This window comes from Budorcas taxicolor, chromosome 13 (assembly GCF_023091745.1).
Source record: "Budorcas taxicolor isolate Tak-1 chromosome 13, Takin1.1, whole genome shotgun sequence".
Lineage (NCBI taxonomy): Eukaryota > Metazoa > Chordata > Mammalia > Artiodactyla > Bovidae > Budorcas > Budorcas taxicolor.
In genome coordinates, this window is record NC_068922.1 from 74,651,017 (window position 1) to 74,670,522 (window position 19,506).

General features: G+C 54.8%; 1 protein-coding gene across 1 annotated transcript in view; it reads left to right on the top strand.

Annotated features, from left to right (window-relative positions):
• Positions 1-339: 339 nt before the first annotated feature.
• Positions 340-19,506, top strand: part of SLC12A5 (solute carrier family 12 member 5) — a 34,118-nt gene continuing 14,951 nt past the window's right edge. The window contains exons 1-8 of the mRNA XM_052650476.1: positions 340-463; positions 13,735-13,829; positions 14,126-14,257; positions 14,502-14,648; positions 15,430-15,484; positions 15,963-16,093; positions 18,048-18,289; positions 19,275-19,486. Of these exons, the coding sequence (XP_052506436.1) occupies positions 340-463; positions 13,735-13,829; positions 14,126-14,257; positions 14,502-14,648; positions 15,430-15,484; positions 15,963-16,093; positions 18,048-18,289; positions 19,275-19,486 (1,138 nt within the window). The remainder of the gene's footprint in view (positions 464-13,734; positions 13,830-14,125; positions 14,258-14,501; positions 14,649-15,429; positions 15,485-15,962; positions 16,094-18,047; positions 18,290-19,274; positions 19,487-19,506) is intronic.

Genomic DNA, 19,506 nt, shown 5'->3' on the forward strand with positions numbered 1-19,506 from the left:
GGTGCTTTACTGTCTGAGCCAGCAGGGAAGCCCTGACCTAGACGAGGAGAACCCGAGCTCCAGGAGCCACACACGGGGACACCTGGTGCCGGGGTGGCTCTCACCAGCGGTTTGGACCCTCAAGAGCTTCCAGCGGAATTGAGAGCCCAAGGCCCCAGAGCCACGTGGCCAGACACGGAGGCACACAGCCCGGCGGGCACTAGGACCCTGCGCGGCGCCGCGGCCGGCGGGGGGCGGCCGGCGGGGAGGGGGAATCCGCTCCTTCTGTCTCCCGGAGCCAGGTTGCGGCCACTTGTGCGATCCGGGCCGGTTCCGCAGCCCCCGACGCCTCGCCGCACCATGAGCCGCAGGTTCACCGTCACGTCGCTGCCCCCGGCGGGGCCCGCCGGGTCTTCTGACTCGGGGCCCCACGGGCCTTCAGCCTCAGACCGCCGCCGCAGCCTCTCTGGCGGAGACGCCAAAGGTAGAGGCCTTAGGGGGCGGGGCTTGTAGGGTGGGCGGGGCGATGAAGGGGGCGTGGCCACGGCGAGCGGGCTTTTGGTTGGGAGGGGAGGGACCGGGACCGGTGGGGAGAGGGTCCGTCCCCTCGGAAAGCCGGAGAAGGGAGAGGAGCTGGGCGCTGTGGGACCGGGGAGGGCTGCAGGGGCAATGGTGAGGGGAGGGGCCAAATTCGAGGTGGGCGGGGACACACGGAAGAGGGTGGAGCTAGAGGCGAGGGGGCGGGTCTTATGATACGAAGTCTAGGGCCTCGGAAGCTGGGCCGGGGCGCAGTCAGGGGGCGGGATCATCTCGGGTAGGGGCGGGGCTAGAGGCGAGGGGCGTGTCTTATGATACGAAGGCTAGGACCTCGGGGGCTGGGCCATCTCGGGTAGGGGGCGGGGCTATAGCCAGGGAGAAGGCGGGGCTAGAGGGAGGGAGAAGGCGGGGCTAGAGGGAGGGAGAGGGCGGGCCGTGGGGGTCCAGAGCCAATGGAAGGAGGCAAGACCATCCTGGTTTGCGGACAGAAAAGGGCGGGACCAGAGACGAAAAGGTTCGGGCCAGTAGGGTAAGGGAGGAGTCGACGGAGGGAAGAAACAAGGACCTGGGTCGCTAGCTCTCCAATCCTTAGTGCCTCAAGAGGCGTCGCGGACAGCGCCTTGGGGATCCCGCGAAGAAGACAGGAGAGAGAAGTTTGGGACCCTGGGCAGCTAAGATCCTGGGCGCAATCCGTGGGGACACTAGTCCTGTCCCTGCGGGGATTCACTTAGCTCCCTCTTCTCCAGTTCCACAAACGGTGGGTGGAGCCAGCTCTGGCGGGAGCAGGGGCATCTTCCTGGAGAACCCATCGCGGTGGTCTTGTAATGGAAGTTACATGCAGGGTACAGATGAGAGAGGAGGGAAGGGATCCTTCTAGGCTTCGGTGAAGAATTAGCATCCTGGATGCACACGCAGTCTTCTCCGCAGGGGCCGGCTTATGCCCCTCGGGTCTGGAAGGAAGGTGGAGAATTCGCTTGAGGTGGCCCCAAGTGGGGAGGAGGAGCCTCCTCGGGCCACCAGGGGTCGCTGCTGAGCCGCAGGTGAGCTCACCCTGACCCCAGCAAACTTAAGCACCAAAAACCCTTTTAGAGGTTTTATCTGGCGAACCTCTACATTGAATAAATGACCAAACTGAGGCCTAAATTTCCTCAGGGCTCCAGTCTCGTGAACCAACCGCATACTGAACGTGGTCACTCGGATTATAGGGGGCTCTTTCCTTTCTTCATCTTTCCCATAATGTCTGTCCCTTTTCTCATTTTCAGTGATGTTCTTACCATTCTTACAGATTTAAAAGTCAGAACTCTAGGAGCCATCAACGCCTCCTTTTCTCTTCCCACCAGATCTGAGTGGTCCTCATGTCTTGGTCACTTCCTTCAAAACTTACCCTGAATCTGGCCACATCTCTCCTTCTGACATCATCACCTTGCTCCAAACATCCATCATCTCTCATGTGACCATGACCCCAGCCTCCTCACTGGTCTGCCTGCTTCCTGTTCATAAGCATCCGCATCATTTATAAGATAAACGGCAAACCCTTTAGTCAGTCATTCAAAACCTCCCCTCATCTGCTCCTGGTATACCTGTCCCTGTTTTCCCCACCTCCATTAGCCAGGGAAACTCCTACGCACTCTGTAAGTTATAGCTCATTTAACCTTTTCTGAAACTCTTCTTCACTTTCTCTCACTTCCAGGCAGAGGCAGACATTCCTCTTCTGCCCACCCAGTGCACCATTATAGCACATGTCCAGTGAATGGAAGTTATTCACTTGTGTGTCTCCTACATCTCCAGGGCAGGGACCTCATCCTTTTACCTTTGTGTTCTGACTGCCAAGTGCTCAGCTGGGCACTTAGTACGTGCTTACTGCTCACTCATCAAGTGAGGGGGGAGGGGCTGTAGGCTCCTAATTCCCCTACCTTTGCCTTCTCTCCTGCCATTCCCCATCCACTGGCCTGAAAATAAGATGGCTCTGTCTCTTATCTCAAGGCAACTGTTCAGTCTTCCTGTTCCTATTTCCAAGCTCCTGCTTACTGAAGTAAAATACAGCTCCCAGTGTTGGGTGTGCAGGTGTGTGTGCAAATTGGATGTGAATCTGGAATGCCGTGGGCTTATGGCAGAGGCGGTGTGTGTGTATCTTTGCATGTCTTGAGGGAGAAGCATCCCACGTTAGCTCTGTTGACCCGTGGGACAGTCGGTGAGTCAGTGCTTATGTGTGTTACTGTGTGCCAGTGTGCTGATTGGCATGCTGATGTGTGTATTTCTGTGTCTGTCTGTGGGGTGGGTACCTGTGTGCTTGAGCTTGCACATGCACATGCTTCCATCTTGAGAGTTATTTGGGGATTTTTTCCCCCAAACTTTAAACGTGTTATTTTGTATTGGGGTATAGCTGATTAACAATGTTGTGGTAGTTTCAGGTGAACAGGGAAGGAACTCAGCCATACATATACACATATCCATTCTCCCCCAAACCTCCCTCCCGTCAAGGCTGGCACATAACATTGAGCAGAGTTAAGGTCCCTTAATTCTAAAATGATTATCCATTGTAAACATAACAGTGTGTACATGACCTTGCCAAATTCCCTAACTATCCCTTCCCCTACTTTGTGGATTTTTAACCTCTTAGGCCCTGAGACAGCCTCCAGCATCTCTCCTTGGTAGGCCAGTACGTGGGGAAGTAGATAAGAGCTCCCTAGGAGAACTTAAAATCTGGTGGTATCTTTCCCCCAGCTGTTCTTGAGCCAGTGCTCTGGCCCCAGCGGGATGCTCTCCCCACCAGCTGTCCTCACCCAGGTGCTAGGGGAGAAATGGCAGCATGTGGAAGGTGGGGGAAGGTTGGGGGAGGTTTCGTAGCTCATTTACATACAAGCATTGTCTTTCCTTCTGGACCCAGGGAGTGGAGTTTGTTGTCCCTGGGGGTGCTTCCTGCAGCCAGAGGATAGGAGGGGATATGACTTATGGGGGAGGAATGAAGCAATTCAAAAGCTGATCCTTGAATCTACCACTAATCCTGGGCTGTAGCCCACATGCCTCAGTGGCCGCATCTGTACCATGGTAAGATCGATGATTACTTGGCTGGATCTGGGATTAATTGTTGCAACTCTGAGCTACTCTTCCATCCTTTGTATTGCTCCTTGCTATGTCTGTTTCTCACGGAGGAAGACAGAGCCTTGGGAAGAGTGATGGGCCTGGTTAAGACTAAGAGGAGTTGAGATGTGTCCCCACGGAGTGAGAGGGAGCCAACTTGTGCTAAGGGGACAGAGCAAGACCACAGTGTAGCCCATCCACACTCTAGCCCACCTCTGTGGTATGGCCTTGGGCACATTGCTTCCCCTCTCTGGGCCTCAATTTCCCCAGCTGTATATAAAGAAGTTGAACAGGAAGCTATCTGAGGGTCCTTCTAGCCATAAAAATGCTTAGATTCTTTGATGATCTAGAAAGGTGATGTTCTCTACCTCCTCCATACCCAAACCTCATGTTTCAGTCTCTATCTGTAAACTGGGAAGAACAACACTGAATTATTGGTATAAATATCTGACCTGGAGATCTCTAGCCTATCCAAGGAGTTCTCCGGTCACTCACTCCTCAAGCCAGGACTCTGAACCTCACTGCCCACTACCTCAGCCCAAGGTGAGCCTTGGGAATCACCATGGCAACAAACTGGTTATGAACAGGGCTGTAGTTGCCATGGTGATGGGCTGCTCTCTCTCTCTCTCTCTCTCTCTCATCCCCCTCACCTCCCCTCCCCTCTTCTCAATGAACCAGAGTGATCTGTGGGCTCCAGCTTCTCCAGGTGGGGTGGGGATGGGGGTGGGTACAGTGAGAAGGGGGTCCTGATTGAGAAACAGGGAAGATAGACTGAATCTATAGAGAAATGGGGGGCTGTCGGGGTGCCATTGCCATGGTGACAGGGCTGCAGCCTGTTAATTAAGCCCCCGGTTACCACGGAGATGATGGTGGTTGACGTGTCTGCAGCGGGCCCTGTGTGTGTGGGGGGGGGGGTGTGCTCTGCCCCAGACTCATCAATTCATGGCGAGGGCTTGGGTTCCAGAGGAGGGGCCCTCCCAGTGGGGGAGAGGAGTGGAGAACGGAGTTCAAGGCCTTAGCTCCATGAGGCCAGAGCTGGGGGTGGGTGGGTTAGGCCGTGGGGATAATGATATAGAGACAGGGTGGATAGGGATTGAGCCAGAAAGAGGAACACTACGCCTACCTTCCATAGAAAGAGGACCCTGTCAAGCGGCTCCAGTTTCTTCCAAACAGCTCCTTGTCCTGATTCAGTGGCTGGGACCCTGTATTGGAGTTCAGGGAGCCAGATTCTAGTCCCTAGTCTGCCACAGGTTCATCCCATGGAGCAAATTCGTAGCTTTCCATTTCTATTTTCTTTCCATTTCTTCCAATTTCCCCAGATAGGAGGACTGGTTAAAAAATAACTTCCAAAATTCCTTCCAGTGTCAAAATCCTGATATTAGGAGGCAGTTTCCCTGACCTTTTTTCTCTCTCTCTCTCTCTCTCTGAGAAGCATAAGTGGAAGGGGAGATGAATTTTAGAGACTCAGAGTTGAGAAATAAGACCCGTGCCAGGCTCTGCACCTCGTGATGATTTAATGAGAGGATGCCCCTGGCCCTAGATCCTCCGAGGGCTCTCGGCGGGGATGGGGTGCTGAGCCTGCAGCCATGTTCCTGGGGCTCGGAGCTGAGGGTCACCCTTACTGGCTAAGGCCAGGCTGCCAGTGGAGGAGGGCCTGCAATATGTTTTCTGAAAGCCTCACAGCAGAGGCTTGGCCTGAGACCAGAATGGGGATCAGTCTTCTTGAGAGGTGGGGGCTGTGAACCAAAGGACTGGGGTCTCCCCTTGTGGCTGTCTCCTCAGTTGGTCTTGGCTCCTCGTGAAGTGCTCCATGGATTTGGTCTGAGATAAATGGAGAATTTTCAGGGTGGGAAGAAGGCCCAGGGATTATGCAGCCTCACTCTTTCATTCTATAGATAGAGATACTCAGGGCCTGAGAGGAACCCAGCTTTGCCCAAGGAAGTGCAGAGTTTCGGGGCAGAGGACAGGGCAGCACCACTGTCCCCTGAATCCTGGATGCTTTGCGAGATAGGAGGTCTGGTGAGGGTGCCCAGATGGGACACCCAGGGGAAGAGGATCATGCCTGCCTTCATCTACTCCCTTGCGATCTAGATTTTCTCTGTGGGTGGGCTCAGTCCCTCCCTGAGTGGCCAGGGCTCTGGACCACAAATGGGAAATACCCCCAGGGGAACATCCCAGACCCAGGATTGCTGAAAAACCTCAGCATTTATTTCTCAGCACTTCTCAAACATGCTACACATTTTACTGTATTACTTGTCTCTACAGAGTAGTAGAAAAGCATAATGGTGGTGGTGGTGGTCTGTGAAATGCAGTGCTTAAAAATTCTTGAACACTGGCCTACCCACCTGCAATCCCTTTAACCCCGGTCCCCAATTTAAACTCATTGCAATTTTTGTGTGTGGGTGGGTGGTTTTCTCTCTGGGAAAGCCAAGAAGGCCCATTCTCACACCTTGTCTGAATAGCTAGCTCTCCACCCTAAAGAGTCCTTCCAGTGTCCATAAAATCCAGTGAAGGGGTTATCTTACTGGAGGATGCCTCAGAGTCCCACTTCAGTTAGCTGCTGAAGACTCGGTGGTTGATCCAATCTGAAGTCAGCGACATGTGTGACAACAGAATCTGAGCAGCAGGCCCTGTCCATGGTCCTGAAAAACTCACGTCCTAGAACTGGATCGCTAGTGGTGCACATTTATTTTTTCTAGGACCCTTGAAGATCTCTGGGCCCACCTCCAATTGCAAGCTGAGAGGCCACTCTGGCCCTGCACTTCTCAAGCCTGAGCACAAGAAAAGGGAGAGAGTTCATCTCCAACCCAGTCCCTGTTCCTTTGTTAGTAGCCAAGGATGAGAGGCACTGAGCAGTTTGGATATGACTGCCTTTTTGCCTCTTCTATTGGAGGCAGGACCCATTTCAAAAGAGGTTATGTTGAGGAAAAGAGTCCTAAGCTGGAATAAAGGAAACTGGATTCTAGGCCAAGTTCTGCCATTCACTGGTATTGTGTTCATAGGCAGTCATTTCCCCCGATCCCCATTAACAGTGAGCCTTAGCTTTTTCACCTGTAAAATGAAAGCTATGCATTAGCTAAAATGATTGAAGCCATCCTCTCCAGGCCTGGAACTCCCCTGAAACTTAGAGGGCTACTGCTGGGAGCTTGAGTGAGTCTCAAAGTCATTTGCCCTAAATCTGTTCTCCTCATTGGATGTTTCCATCTTGCTGGGGCTCAAAGGGTCCACACTGCTGATCCTGCTTCCTGAGATCTTTCCCCATGGGATCGAGTCTGGAGTCTTGGGGTGCTGAGAGGGTCCCAGGACAATCAAAGGGAGGAGGAGGAACGCAGAAAGCATGTCAGCTCTGGAATCCTCAAAAAGCAATCCTGGATTAGGGGATTAGACACTTCCACCCCAGAAGAAAATCTGGTCCCAAACCGACAGGCGGCCTCATTCTCCCCTCCCCCACTCCACTCCTGGCCAGCCTGCGACCGGCCTGCCCTCCCCAGAGGCTGCACCATCCCCAGTGGGGAATCAGCGCTCCAGAACCTCACTGCCGCCTTCTCTCCTCCTCACCACCTCTCCTTCCCAGGTTCCTTTCGTGGGGGTGGGGGTGGGGTCCCTTGTTTTGGGACTCCAGTAATTTGCCTTTGAGGTGAGACACTGAGACCTCTATCGGTCTAAACAGAAAGAAAGGGTTCGCTGCAACTCCTCAGACTCATGCCTCCCATTTTAAGCCAGGATGAGCCAGACAGTTCAGCCCCTGACCCTGACGCCCCGGGGGCCAGCACGGTGCTTGAGTTAAAGGCTCTGGCCTTCGCACATCCCTAGCTCCAGCCTCCTGAGCAGCGATTGTGGGCGAGGGCACGATTCCACAGCGTTCTTCAGGGCCGGCCTGCCCAGCTTTGCAGGCAAGCTCTCCAGGGACCCATATTCCACGGCGCGCTCCCCCTGCCGCCTCAGATCCCCGCATCTTCCCTCTAGGGGTCAGCCCAGACCCCTGGTCAGGCAGCCGCTGCGGGGCCGCCTCCCCGCGGCCGCGACCTAGTTCCCTGCCGTTATTTTTAGGGCGCGGGATGGCACCTGCCCACGTGCCGGCCCCGCCTGCGCCGGAGAGTGGGGGGCGGGCGGAGCTGCGTCTGCTCCCGGGAGGCGAGGCCCCCGTCCCCCGCAGCACCCTCTCCATCCCACTGGTGCAAGCCCCCAGGTTCCGTGAGAGGGGGCCTCTGGGAGCGCACTGCCCGCCCCTAGTCCCCTCTTCTTCCTCCCTCCCTCGCTCCCCCCCTCCCAAAACCCCGCCAGTGGCTCACGCCTCCTGCATACGGGATGAGGTGAGCCGCGCCGCCGCTGAGAGGGGGCGCGCGCGGGTGTGAGCGTGTGTCCGTGTGCGAGTGTGTGTGCGCCGGGCGGGCGGGCACTGCAGCTTCTTCCTCCGTGGAGCGGAGAGCGAGAGAGCGGCGAAGGCAGGCAGAGGGGCGCGGGCGAGGCGGCGCAGCCATCCCGGGGCCCGGCGCCGCGCCGCCACCATGCTAAACAACCTGGCGGACTGCGAGGACGGCGATGGGGGAGCCAACCCTGGTAAGCGATCGGGGGCGGCGAGGAGAGGAAGCAGCTCTGGGGTTAGAGACAGAGAAGGGGGCCGCCTCCTTCGGAGGCGAGGCTGGGATTGACCCGGGCGGTGGGCGCCCAAGTCGGCCTGGAGCCTAGCTCCATTGGAATGCGCCAGGCGCCGTGCGAGGTGCTGGAATGTGCCGCGCCCGGGGCCAGGACAGGGGGCCGAGGGCTTGCCACTGCCCGCGGCCGGGGGGCAGACGTGGGCTAGCAAAGCGGGGGAGTCGGTGGGAAGGGGTTGGAAGAGCTAGAATGGGCTGACGTGGAGCTCGACGGGTGGGAGGAGGGCTTCTTTTCCCGAGAAGGGACCCTGGCGTCCTGGCGCAGAGCGCGGGGGTTGGGGGGGCGCAGTCTGCTGCAGTCCCTCGCTTTGAGACTTCCAGCTGAAAGGTGGGGGGAAGGTGCCTATGGGGGGGGGGGTTGGAGCCATATGACAGCCCCTGTCCGGCTGCGATGTCTCCTTAAGGGGTCACTTGATGCAGTCCGGGCCCCCTCCCCCAAAGCTTCCCGAGATCCGACCTCCGACTGAAGCGAACCTCCTCCGGGGATTTTCAGCTCTACTTTGCGGAATCTCCTTCTCCCTCTCGCGTTCCCATGGGTTCCTTTTCAGGACGGGAAGCAAGATCACCCTCTTTTCTTTCCCCTTTCCCTTTCCTCTGGGTACTCTGGGATAGCTGTGAGGTTTCCAGGGTGGGGCAGAGGGGAGTCTCTAGCCAGCTCTGCTAGCTTGCCCAGTGAGGCCTCAGGAATGGGGTCCCAGCGGCCGAATCCCCGGCGCCGTGGCGCGGACACTGCGGACGCGCTGCGGTGGGTGCGGAGACTCGCTAGGAGCAGAGGGGCTTGGAGCGAGTCCGTTGGTGGCTCCTGCTCTCCCCCGCCCTCCTCCGCGGTTTCCCTGCTCCGAGGTCTTCGAGGCCAGCCACCCCCTCGGGCTCCCAGGCCCCCCGCCGCCCCCCAGCGGTCTCAGCCATCCATCACGGCTGTCAGCCGCCCCCACCCCCCACCCTCCAGCGGCGCTGCGTCCCTTGCGCACTAGCGCACCTCCTGCTCTGGCTGTCTGCGCTCAGCGCCTTCAAACGCTCCCCTGGGCATTGCTTGACCCTCTGGGCCAAGACTCCTGCAGACCTCCCCCCGGGGAAGGCCCAAGGTCCTAAAGACTCAAAGCGCAGGGTCTTTCAGGGACGGGCAGCCTGGACTTCAAGTCCTCCGGATCCTGGGTCCAAGTCAGAGCCAAGTGGTCGCTTGGAAGGCTGTGGACACCAGGGTCCCTCATCCTCTGACACCCCTTCTTCCTCCCTGAAGCTGAGTAGGGGCAGGAACTACTGACTGGCTAACTCATTCATCTCCCCAGTGACCCTGGGGTCAATCCGCAGGCGCCCTCTTCCATAGCAGTTTCAGGCTTCGGGAGGCGGGTGGTTTGGCAAAGTCGAGTCTGCAGCAGAGCCGGGCATCCCGTCGCTGCTCCTAGGGAACGAAGGTGGGGGCAGTCATTCCCACATGGGAACCCCTTCAGATGTCTCCACTCTGAGGAGGGGGCTCTGCTCCCCCAGACGCAGGGTTTGGTCCAGGCCCCCAGGCCCTGCTTGCCCTACCCCTGACGATGGCGCCTTTCTGGGCCACGGGATTTCTGCCGGGTCCCAGGTGGCCTAGAAAAGAGTGTGCAGCCAGACTCCAACTAGGGACTCCCTTCAGTTCTGCCCCCTCCCCACGAGTTTTCCAGACTCTGAGTGTAGCAGACTCGCCTGCAGACTTTCTCTCTCTCTCCCTCTCTGAGTGGCCAGGACCTGGGTCAGGCCCTTTTGGCCCCAGAGTGAGAAAGAAGGCTTCCCAGTGGTGCCTGGAGACCGTGATGGGATGGGGGGGAGGGGGAAGTGGCTTGAGGGAAGACCATCAAACCGAGAAAATCCGGCATCTCTGAACTTAGGTTCTTGGAAATGTAGGAGAACTGGGTCCTGACCTCGGGGAGGTGGGAATGACCGGAGAAAGAAGGCTCCTCTGGACTAAAGAACACAAGGATATTGTCTCTGCACCCCAGGTCTCCTTTCCTCTTGGGGTCTGACGCCGTCCCCTACTCCCCTCGTCTGGCTTGGGGATTCCCCGAGGCCTGGCCCCAGGCCCCCAGGGGAGGCTCCTAAGCCGCGCCGCTAGCCTGTTTCCTCCCTGGGAGCTCTGGCGGCCGCAGCTTAATTGAAAGCCGATTCGGGCTGAGAGCTCCCAGGGGGCGGGGGCGAGGGCGAGGGCGGGGGCGGAGAGGGCTCAGCCTCCGTCTGGCCCGGCCTCTCGCGCGCGCGCCGCACGGCGCTATCCCAGCCTTCTGACTCCCGGCTACGGGAATGGGGGCGAGATCGCCCCTCGCGGTCCTGCCCAACTGAGGGCTCATGAAGCTCACCCCTCCCCCTCAACCGGGGTTCCAGGGAGGGGTCGAAATCAGCCCTGGCAGACCAGGCTGGGGGCCTGGCGTCCCGTCCAGACGGCGGGTGGAAAAGCGCTACTCAGGTCAAGCCTACGAGCTGCCCCCTCCTCTGCCCTCATCTCCTGGCTGGGCTCCGGCCCGGAGTCTGGCTCCGCGCTGCGCGCCGCGTTACATAAGCCGCTGCGGGCGCGTGGCCGGCTCTGCTCCGCGCTGCGCTCTCTGCCCGCGCGGTCGCCATGGAGACCGGCGCGGGGCTGCTTCGATGCTGGGTCTCCGGCCAGGACGCCCTCTTTCCCGCCCTGCACGTTCCCCGCGCCCCCACGAAGAAGGAGGGGAGGGGTGTGAAAGGAATGGGGGGCTCTCGTGCCTGACAGTCCTAACCCCGAAGAGCCGCGGGGAGGAGAACCCACAGGAGACCGGGCCCCTAAATCTTGCCGCTGGGGAAGGAGTGTGGGACAGGGCGACCAGGGTGGGGGGGGGTACCCCGTATATTAGTAATAATCGTGATTGTAATAGTAACAGCAGTAAGTACACTTATGCGCCCAATACACACACGCCCAACAGGCATTATTTTACTTAATCCCCACCACAGCCCTGAGTTAAACACGATTATTATCCCTTTGCAAAGTAGGAAACCGAGGCTTAGTTTAAGTGACTTGCCCAAGGGGTGGACACAGCCAACGAAATTGGGACTGGAACCTAAATCTTCTTGACTCCAGCCTGTTTTCCTGACCATTAAGAAATTTCTTATCATCTCATCCCCAACCCCCTAGTTCCCACTATAATGTGGTGAAAACACGAGGCCTCTTGTCAGCATCTTAAAAATGAAGAGGGACCCACCTCACTTTTATTTCTCCTGTTCTCTAGCCCCAAAGAGCTCTTCCGAGACCTTGAGGGTCAGGAAGGGAGCCCGGGGGAATTCACCTCAACAGACTTTTTGCTGAGCACCTAGTCCGTGCCAGGGTCCCACTGGCAAGACCCGTCTGCTAGTCCCAGGAACTCCTGGACGTGAGGAGAAGAGTGAGCTGGTGGAGGCCCTGTCTGGGGGTCAGGAGTTCTCCGCCTGATGAGTGGAGTGGAAGTGGAGGCAGGAGACAGCGGGTGGTGGGTTTCCCTTGAGGACATGAGGCATCACTTCCACAGTTTAGAGTCAGGATGAGACTGGATTTATAGCAGGTCATGCTTTGGGGATGGACCCAGGTTGAGAGACTAAGGGAGGTTTCCAGGAGGAGAGGATGGGGAGGATTTGGGCAGAATGGATATGGAGAGAGAGAGAGGTCAGGAGATGAGGGGATAGGAAATTCAGAATATGTAGGGCCTCCACTTCACTTCTGTTTTGGTCATTGGAGAGTTTCCCCGAGTCCAAAGAGATATCTACTACTGGGATTCAGCCCTGAAAACTGAGAAAGTGTGATGGCTGGAAGCAAGGGAGTGTGCCTGTGTGTGGGGGGTGGGGATTGCTTATGTCTCTTTGAAAGGACCCTCTCCTTAATGCCCTGGAGACTTCCTCCTTGCATGATCTCATCCAGGCACATGGTTTCACACCCTTGCTACACAACTTTTCGTGGGCTACCACTGATTCTCATGCCCAGCGTCTCTCCTGGGTCCCGGGCTGTTCCGTATATCCAAGTGCTTCTGGACAAGTTCTCTTGAGTGTCCTATAGTGCCTCACCGTCAGTCAAATCCAGCCTCTTCCCCACCCCCAGTCTCCCTCTTTTCCCTCCGTTTATTAAATAGCACCAGCATCCACCCATTTACCTCTGCTAGAAACCCAGGCATTATCCTAGATCCCTCCTTCCCCCATCCGCACACAGCTGGCATAGAAATGTGTGCCAGTAATTCTGGAGTCTGTTCACTTTTCCACACTGCTCTGGTCCGGAGTATCACCAGTCCTTGCCCAGATTTCTGAAAGTCCTTAGCTTCTGCATTTTTTCTTTTTCTGGTTTTTGGCCACACGTGGGCATGCGGGATCTTAGTTCCCCAACCAGGGATTGAACCCATCCCCCCTGCAGTGGAAGCATGGTGTCTTAACCACCGGACCATCAGGAAAGTCCCCGCTAACTAACTTCTTTATTCTTTGTCAAAAGGCCAGAGTGATTGCTCTAAAACACAGATTTGTCCATGGTACTTTTTTGCCTGAAACTCTTCAGTGACTTCCCATTGTCCTCTGGATGAAGTCCAAAATCCTTAACGTGGTTGGCTAGTCATGTAAGGACCCGGCCCACACCTACCTTCCCAGCCTCATTCTCTTCACATGCTTCTCCTCCATCCTCCAGCGCCCCTCCCCTCATTTCCTTTCCTTAGACTCCTCCAGATCAAACTTCTTTCAGGCCCTCTGACCCAGTCCAGCTCCCTCTCACCTCTGGGCCATCGAACATGCTGTTCTGCTCTGCCATCTGCCTGGAACACCCTCCCGGCTCCCTCCCAGTCTAGCTGTTACTCATCCTTCGGTTCTCAGCCAACACGTCACTTCCTTTGGGAATCCTTCCGTGACCTCCCAGCCTGGGCTGGGTGCTTCTCCCGCGTTCCCACAGTCCTTTGTTCATATTCTGCCACACAACTTACCACTCTGGGTTGGAAACTTCTGGCTATGGGTTTATCTCTTCTGCCTTTGTGTTCTCCGAGGGCAGGGCTGGCCTTAGGCTGTGTTTTATTCCCCCACCCCCATGCCCACAGCGGCATGCAGGAGACATCCAGTGACTACTCACTGACTGAAGATGAACAAGGGACACAGGACATGCCAAAGGGGGTCACTTGGCTGAAGTTGTCTCTGCCTCCCCTCTAGGAAAGAGCGTGCTTCCACTTCCCAAACTCCAGGATGGGCCAGTTATGGTCAAGGAGGGAACTCTAGAGAGTCTAGGGTGCCCTGATGAATGAAGTAGGACCGCCTCCCCCCCCACCCCCAACCAGAGCAAGGAAGCACTTCCACATTCATTAAATACCCTGCACATGCCAGGGAGTGCGCTAGGTTTGTTATATAGAACTAAAATTCTGCAGGGGAGGTAGCATTAGCTCATTTTTTCAATGTGTGGACTGAGGTTCAGCGAGTTAAAGTGGCCGCACAGCTGGGTGCCCAGGCAGACGGGTGGCAAACAGTTGATGCCAAGTTTCTCACTCCTCTGCCTTCTCAGGTGATGGCAACCCCAAGGAGAGCAGCCCTTTCATCAACAGCACCGACACAGAGAAGGGCAAGGAGTATGATGGCAAGAACATGGCCCTGTTTGAGGTGGGTTGCTTGGGGTCCTGGGACTCCCCTCACGATTCATCTCCGCCTTCATCAGCTGTTCCCTCCCTCCTTCCCTGGGGCACTGTCCCCTCCTCTCCATTACTCCCTCAGGTCCACCTTCTTCCTTTCCCTTTCCCCCTGCTCCTCCACTTCTTATCCTAACCCCCTCTCTCCCTGCCCATCTCATCCTAGTCTCAACGGCTTGCCTCCTGGTCCCCATCTCTCTCTGCCTCCTACCACCTGGCTCACCCTCCTCTAGACCCTGGTGCCCCAGCACTGACAAATTCCATCCGCAGGAGGAGATGGACACCAGCCCCATGGTGTCCTCCCTGCTTAGTGGCCTGGCCAACTACACCAACCTGCCCCAGGGAAGCAGGGAGCACGAGGAGGCAGAAAACAACGAGGGTGGAAAAAAGAAGCCTGTGCAGGTGAGGGCCTTGGGGAAGAAGGGCTGGAGGGGAGAGCAGGCGGGGGAGGAAAAGGGATTCAGGTGAAGGGATGGATGGTGGAGACAGAAGGATAGGAGGTGGAGGCGGAGGGAGGGGAAGGAATGGGAGATGAGGGGTAGAGATGGGGGGGCAGGGAGGGGGATGAAAGTTTGGGGAAGAGGAGAGGGCCTGGGGTGCTGGTAGGGATGGGGGCTGCAGAAACTGACGCCAGCCTCCCTGGCAGGCCCCCCGCATGGGCACCTTCATGGGCGTGTACCTGCCGTGCCTGCAGAACATCTTTGGGGTCATCCTCTTCCTGCGGCTCACGTGGGTGGTGGGCATCGCGGGCATCATAGAGGCCTTCTGCATGGTCTTCATCTGCTGCTCCTGTGTGAGTGACTCCCTCCCCTCGCCCGTTCCCTGACAGCTGGGGCTTGAGCAGGGACCTGGGGGTGGGAGGGGAAGGGAAAGGGGGGCATGAGACCTGAGCTCTTTATAGGAACCACTGCATATAATCTTGGAGAGGAAATTAGGTCTGACTGGGCCTTCTAGCCTCTCCCAGGTTCATCCCTGATGGCCATCAACCAGGTGTCACCTGGATCTTTGTGTGGGTGTGGGTGCAGACTCATTGATAAAAAAGATAGGTGTACATTAATAAATCAGATCCACCTACAGCCCTACAACAGTCAACAATTTGGTGGGTCTTGACTCACAAGAAAACGGGATGATGGGTCCCAAACAGGTCTGGCTGAATTCTTCCCATCTTCTCAGAAAACCCACATGTTCACTAAACACCTACTTCCCATGACATTTGTGCTTCCTCACATGTGACCTGTGATTCCCCCCTCAACATGTGCGGTAGCCAGTGCCGAAGCTGGTACGCCTGCCTATTGAATAAACGAAGAAATGGAGGCTTAGAGAACTGAAGTGACGTGTCTCCTCCGGTCAGACAGCTGGTCAGAGGCCAAGCTGGGGTTTCCAGAGCTCTCTGATGTGAGAGCTCGAGTTCCTTCCATGTGCTGGGTGAAGAAGAGGTTTTTCTGGACAAGAAGGACTTGGCAGGAGTAGGACCTGGAACCGTACCAAGGAGAAGCTCAGTGGAAGAGGACTTGTGGGTTTGGCGGGTGTTTATGGGGTAGCCGCCACCCTGATGGTGATCTCTGTTCTCACAGACGATGCTCACGGCCATTTCCATGAGTGCAATCGCAACCAACGGTGTTGTGCCTGGTACGTGACTGGGGCTGCTTGGAGGCCGAGGGGGCCTGGCTGGGTGGGAGGGAGACCTGGACGGTTGGAAGGAAGGAAGGGCAGTGCCCAGAGCTCTGGGTGCCCTCAGGAACTCTGAAAGGCAGTACTGCAGGTCTGAGGCTGGGCTGTGTTGTTTGTGGAGTTGGTGGGGGCAGCCCTCTTAAGCGGAGCGGAAGGAGGCTGTTGATGGTATTGAATGGGGCAATGAAAGATCTCTTCCCTTTGCCTGAGACCCTCTTTGGCATCATCCTATTTTCTGAGCCATGGCCTCCTTAGAGGGGTAATTAGCAACATGGTAATTAGTGCTGTAAAAGCCACTCAGAGTGTTTGGCTGGGTCTCCCACTACAGCCTGTAAGGCTTGTCAGGCCCTGCCCACCACTGTCTCTGATCCCCCCTCACCCCTATAGCAGCCCAGGGTCCCTCGAACCTCTTGCCAATACTGGATTCTTTCTGCAGCTGGCGGCTCCTACTACATGATTTCCAGGTCTCTGGGTCCAGAGTTTGGGGGCGCTGTGGGCCTCTGCTTCTACCTGGGCACTACTTTTGCTGGGGCCATGTACATCCTGGGCACCATCGAAATCCTGCTGGTAAGAGGGGCCGGGGAGGAAGCGTGGGTCCCGGGCTGTCAGTCAGTTAACAGATGCTCCCTGGGCACCTCTTGTAGGCTGGGTCACTCAGTAAGGCCAGAGGGATATCAGATGTGGTTCTGTCTTTAAAGAGTTCACAGTCTAGTTGGGGAGACAGTATACACTAATTATGTAACATGAACAGCTGTCATTTATCAGGCACCCACTGTGCTCTCAGCAGAGTTCCAAGGGCTTTACAGTCATTAGCTTGAATCCTCACGAGGTTTAAGTATTATTATGCCCATTTTACAAATGAGAAGCTCAGAGAGGTGAAACGACTTGCGCAAGGTCACTCAGCAACCGACTGTCAGAGGTGGGTTGGGAAGAGTACAGTCATGGTAGAAATGATAACAGTCATGTCCCTCAATGATTGCCTACTACGTGCCAGGGGGCAGTGTGCTAGGCACTCTGTGGATGTTCATGGTAGAGGGCAGATGGCTGGCGGGTTGCAGAGAAGAAGGAGCTGAGAAAGCGATCTGTCAGAAGCAGTGACTGATGAGCAGTCAGGGCCCTGGGCAGTGTCTGAAGTGGACAGCTGCTGACTGGGGTCTCAGTTCTTCCTGCCCCTGCAGGAGGAAGTGGGAGCTGAAGGTTCTTTGGTATAGAGAGAGCTGGGCTGACATTTCCCAAACACTTATTTTACCCAGGCCCCGTGGCTGGCCATGTATCATTTTATTTTATTCTCACGACTCTTGCATGAGTTAGATATCTTCATTTTACAGATGAGGAAGGCAAGGCTCAGAGAGTTAAAGGGACATGTGGAAGGGACGTGAAACTGTGTCTTTCTGACTCTGAAGCCTGTGCATGTCCCCCCAACTGCACTGCTTTAGAGAACTAGAACTAACAGATGTTTCAGCTTCTGGCTTGGGGGCAGATTGGAGAGGTCCCGGGTCAGGAAGGATAGGTGGAGAATAGAAGACCCAAGAAGCCAAATTTTGAGAGAATAATAATAGACCTCTATGGCTTTTACAACATTAAAAAGTTATTATAAAAGCAATTCTACCCATTGAATTGGAAAATTAAAAAAAATAAATTGGAAAAAATTAAAGAATGTAAAAAGGGAAATAACAATCTCCTAAAGAAAGTCATCATTAACATTTTGGTGTATCCTTCTAGTTTTTGTTTTTCTTTATGATATTGTATTTTGTCTTTATAAAACCCTATAGATTTCTCTAATAGTTCAAACCTCTCTTTGCAAATATCACTTACAACTGAAAATAACTTTTGTAACAATATAAATATATTAATATTTCATATAGAAATTATGGAAATACAGATGTGCAAAAAGAATAAAGATTATTCACATTTTTACCATTCAGGGGAAACGACTGTTAACATTTTGATGTATCTACACACAGACAGACATATATACACACGTATGTGTGTATATATTCACATGTAAGTACACATATATGTATTTACAAAAATGAGATAAGACACATTCTCTTTAAAAATAGATTGTTTTTACCCAGTCTAACAGGGATAGCTTTTTTAAGTTGGTTCATATAAATCTTTGTTGTCCTTTTTAGTAGCTACATAATCTATTTGGAAATACCATGATTAATTTACCTAATCCTCTAGGGATGAATGTCTAATTTATATCTGCCTTTCTAATTAAATAATAAAGACAATAAATAATCATTAATACTTATACTTGATAACAAAAATGATAGAAATTAATAATTGCTCCTAACATTTTTGCAGTATCATCTTTTAATGACTGTATAATGACTAGTCTTTGTAGGACAGACCCTATCATTGGATGTCCTTCCCAGTCTCGGATTACTGTAAATATGCTGTGAAGAGTTATCTTTTTCTCCAAAGCCCTGTCTGCGCCTCAGGGTATTTCCTTGGGGTGGTTCTTTGTTGGTCCCCACTGGGTTATCTGCTTGACCGCCTCACCCCTTTCCCACAGGCTTATCTCTTCCCAGCCATGGCCATTTTTAAGGCAGAAGATGCCAGCGGGGAGGCGGCAGCCATGCTGAACAATATGCGTGTGTATGGCACCTGTGTACTCACCTGCATGGCCACTGTGGTGTTTGTGGGCGTCAAGTACGTCAACAAGTTCGCCCTTGTCTTCCTGGGTTGTGTCATCCTCTCCATCCTGGCCATCTATGCTGGGGTCATCAAGTCTGCCTTCGACCCCCCCAACTTCCCGTAAGTGCTGCTGCCCTGTGCCTCGGGCACCCTCCCCCTCCTCCCTGGCTGGTTTCAGGGTCTTCATACTAGTCTCTGCCACCCCCCGCCCGCCCCTATCTCTCAGAATTGGAGTGTTTGTGGATTCAGAGTAAACTCTCTTGGGAGGGAAAACCTCTCTTGGTTTCAGGTAAATCTCTTTAGGGTGGGGTAAGTTTTTTTGGAGGTGGGCACAGTGTCCTTTGTAAGGGTCAACTGCTTGCTGGTGAACTGGGCTTCCTCTGGGTGGCTCAGAGGTAAAAAATTCACCTGCCAAGCAGAAGACATGGGTTCAACCCCTGGGTTGGGAAGATCTCCTGGAGCAGGAAATGGCAACCCACTCCAGTATTCTTGCCTGGAAAGTCCCATGGGCTGAGCACCCTGGTAAGCTACAGTCCATGGGGTCACAGAGTTGGACATGGCTGAGCACGCTCACTCAGGTGGAGTTAGGAAGAGTCAAGTGGAAAGATTTCTGAAGGGATGACCAGTCTGTGTGAGGGAAAGCTTTCTTGGGTGGGGAACAACCTTCTGGAATGAGACAACCTCTTAGTATTAAACACCTTCTCTATTGTAGGACAGGACACAGAAGAGAGGGTCTAGGGGCTCAGGTCCCTCTTGGTTCAGCCTCTCTCCCTAGGACACATTCCCCTACATACATAACACGGCTCAGAAGGATGGCACATTGGGAGTGCTGTCCATGGTGCTGAAATAGCATCGCAGGAAAGCAGTAGTTCTCTGCCCTGGCTCATACTAGAGTCACTGGGGAGGGAGGAGATTCCCCAGTGGGCCAGTGGTTAGGAGCTTTGAAAAAATGCTGATCCTGGTCTCCATCCCAATTAAATAGAAATCTCTGAATATGGGGCCCTGGCATCTGTGTCTCTTCGTGCTCCCCTGGTGGTTCTACCATAAAACCAGGGCAAGGTTACGTCCCTCCCCACCTTCCTCCCTCCCTTGTTTCTCTCCCTAGGATCTGCCTCCTGGGGAACCGCACACTGTCTCGCCATGGCTTTGATGTCTGTGCCAAGCTGGCGTGGGAAGGAAATGAGACAGTGACCACACGGCTCTGGGGCCTTTTCTGTTCCTCCCGATTCCTCAACGCCACCTGTGATGAGTACTTCATGCGAAACAATGTCACGGAGATCCAGGGCATTCCTGGCGCTGCCAGTGGCCTCATCAAAGGTCTGAGGGAGGGAAGAGGT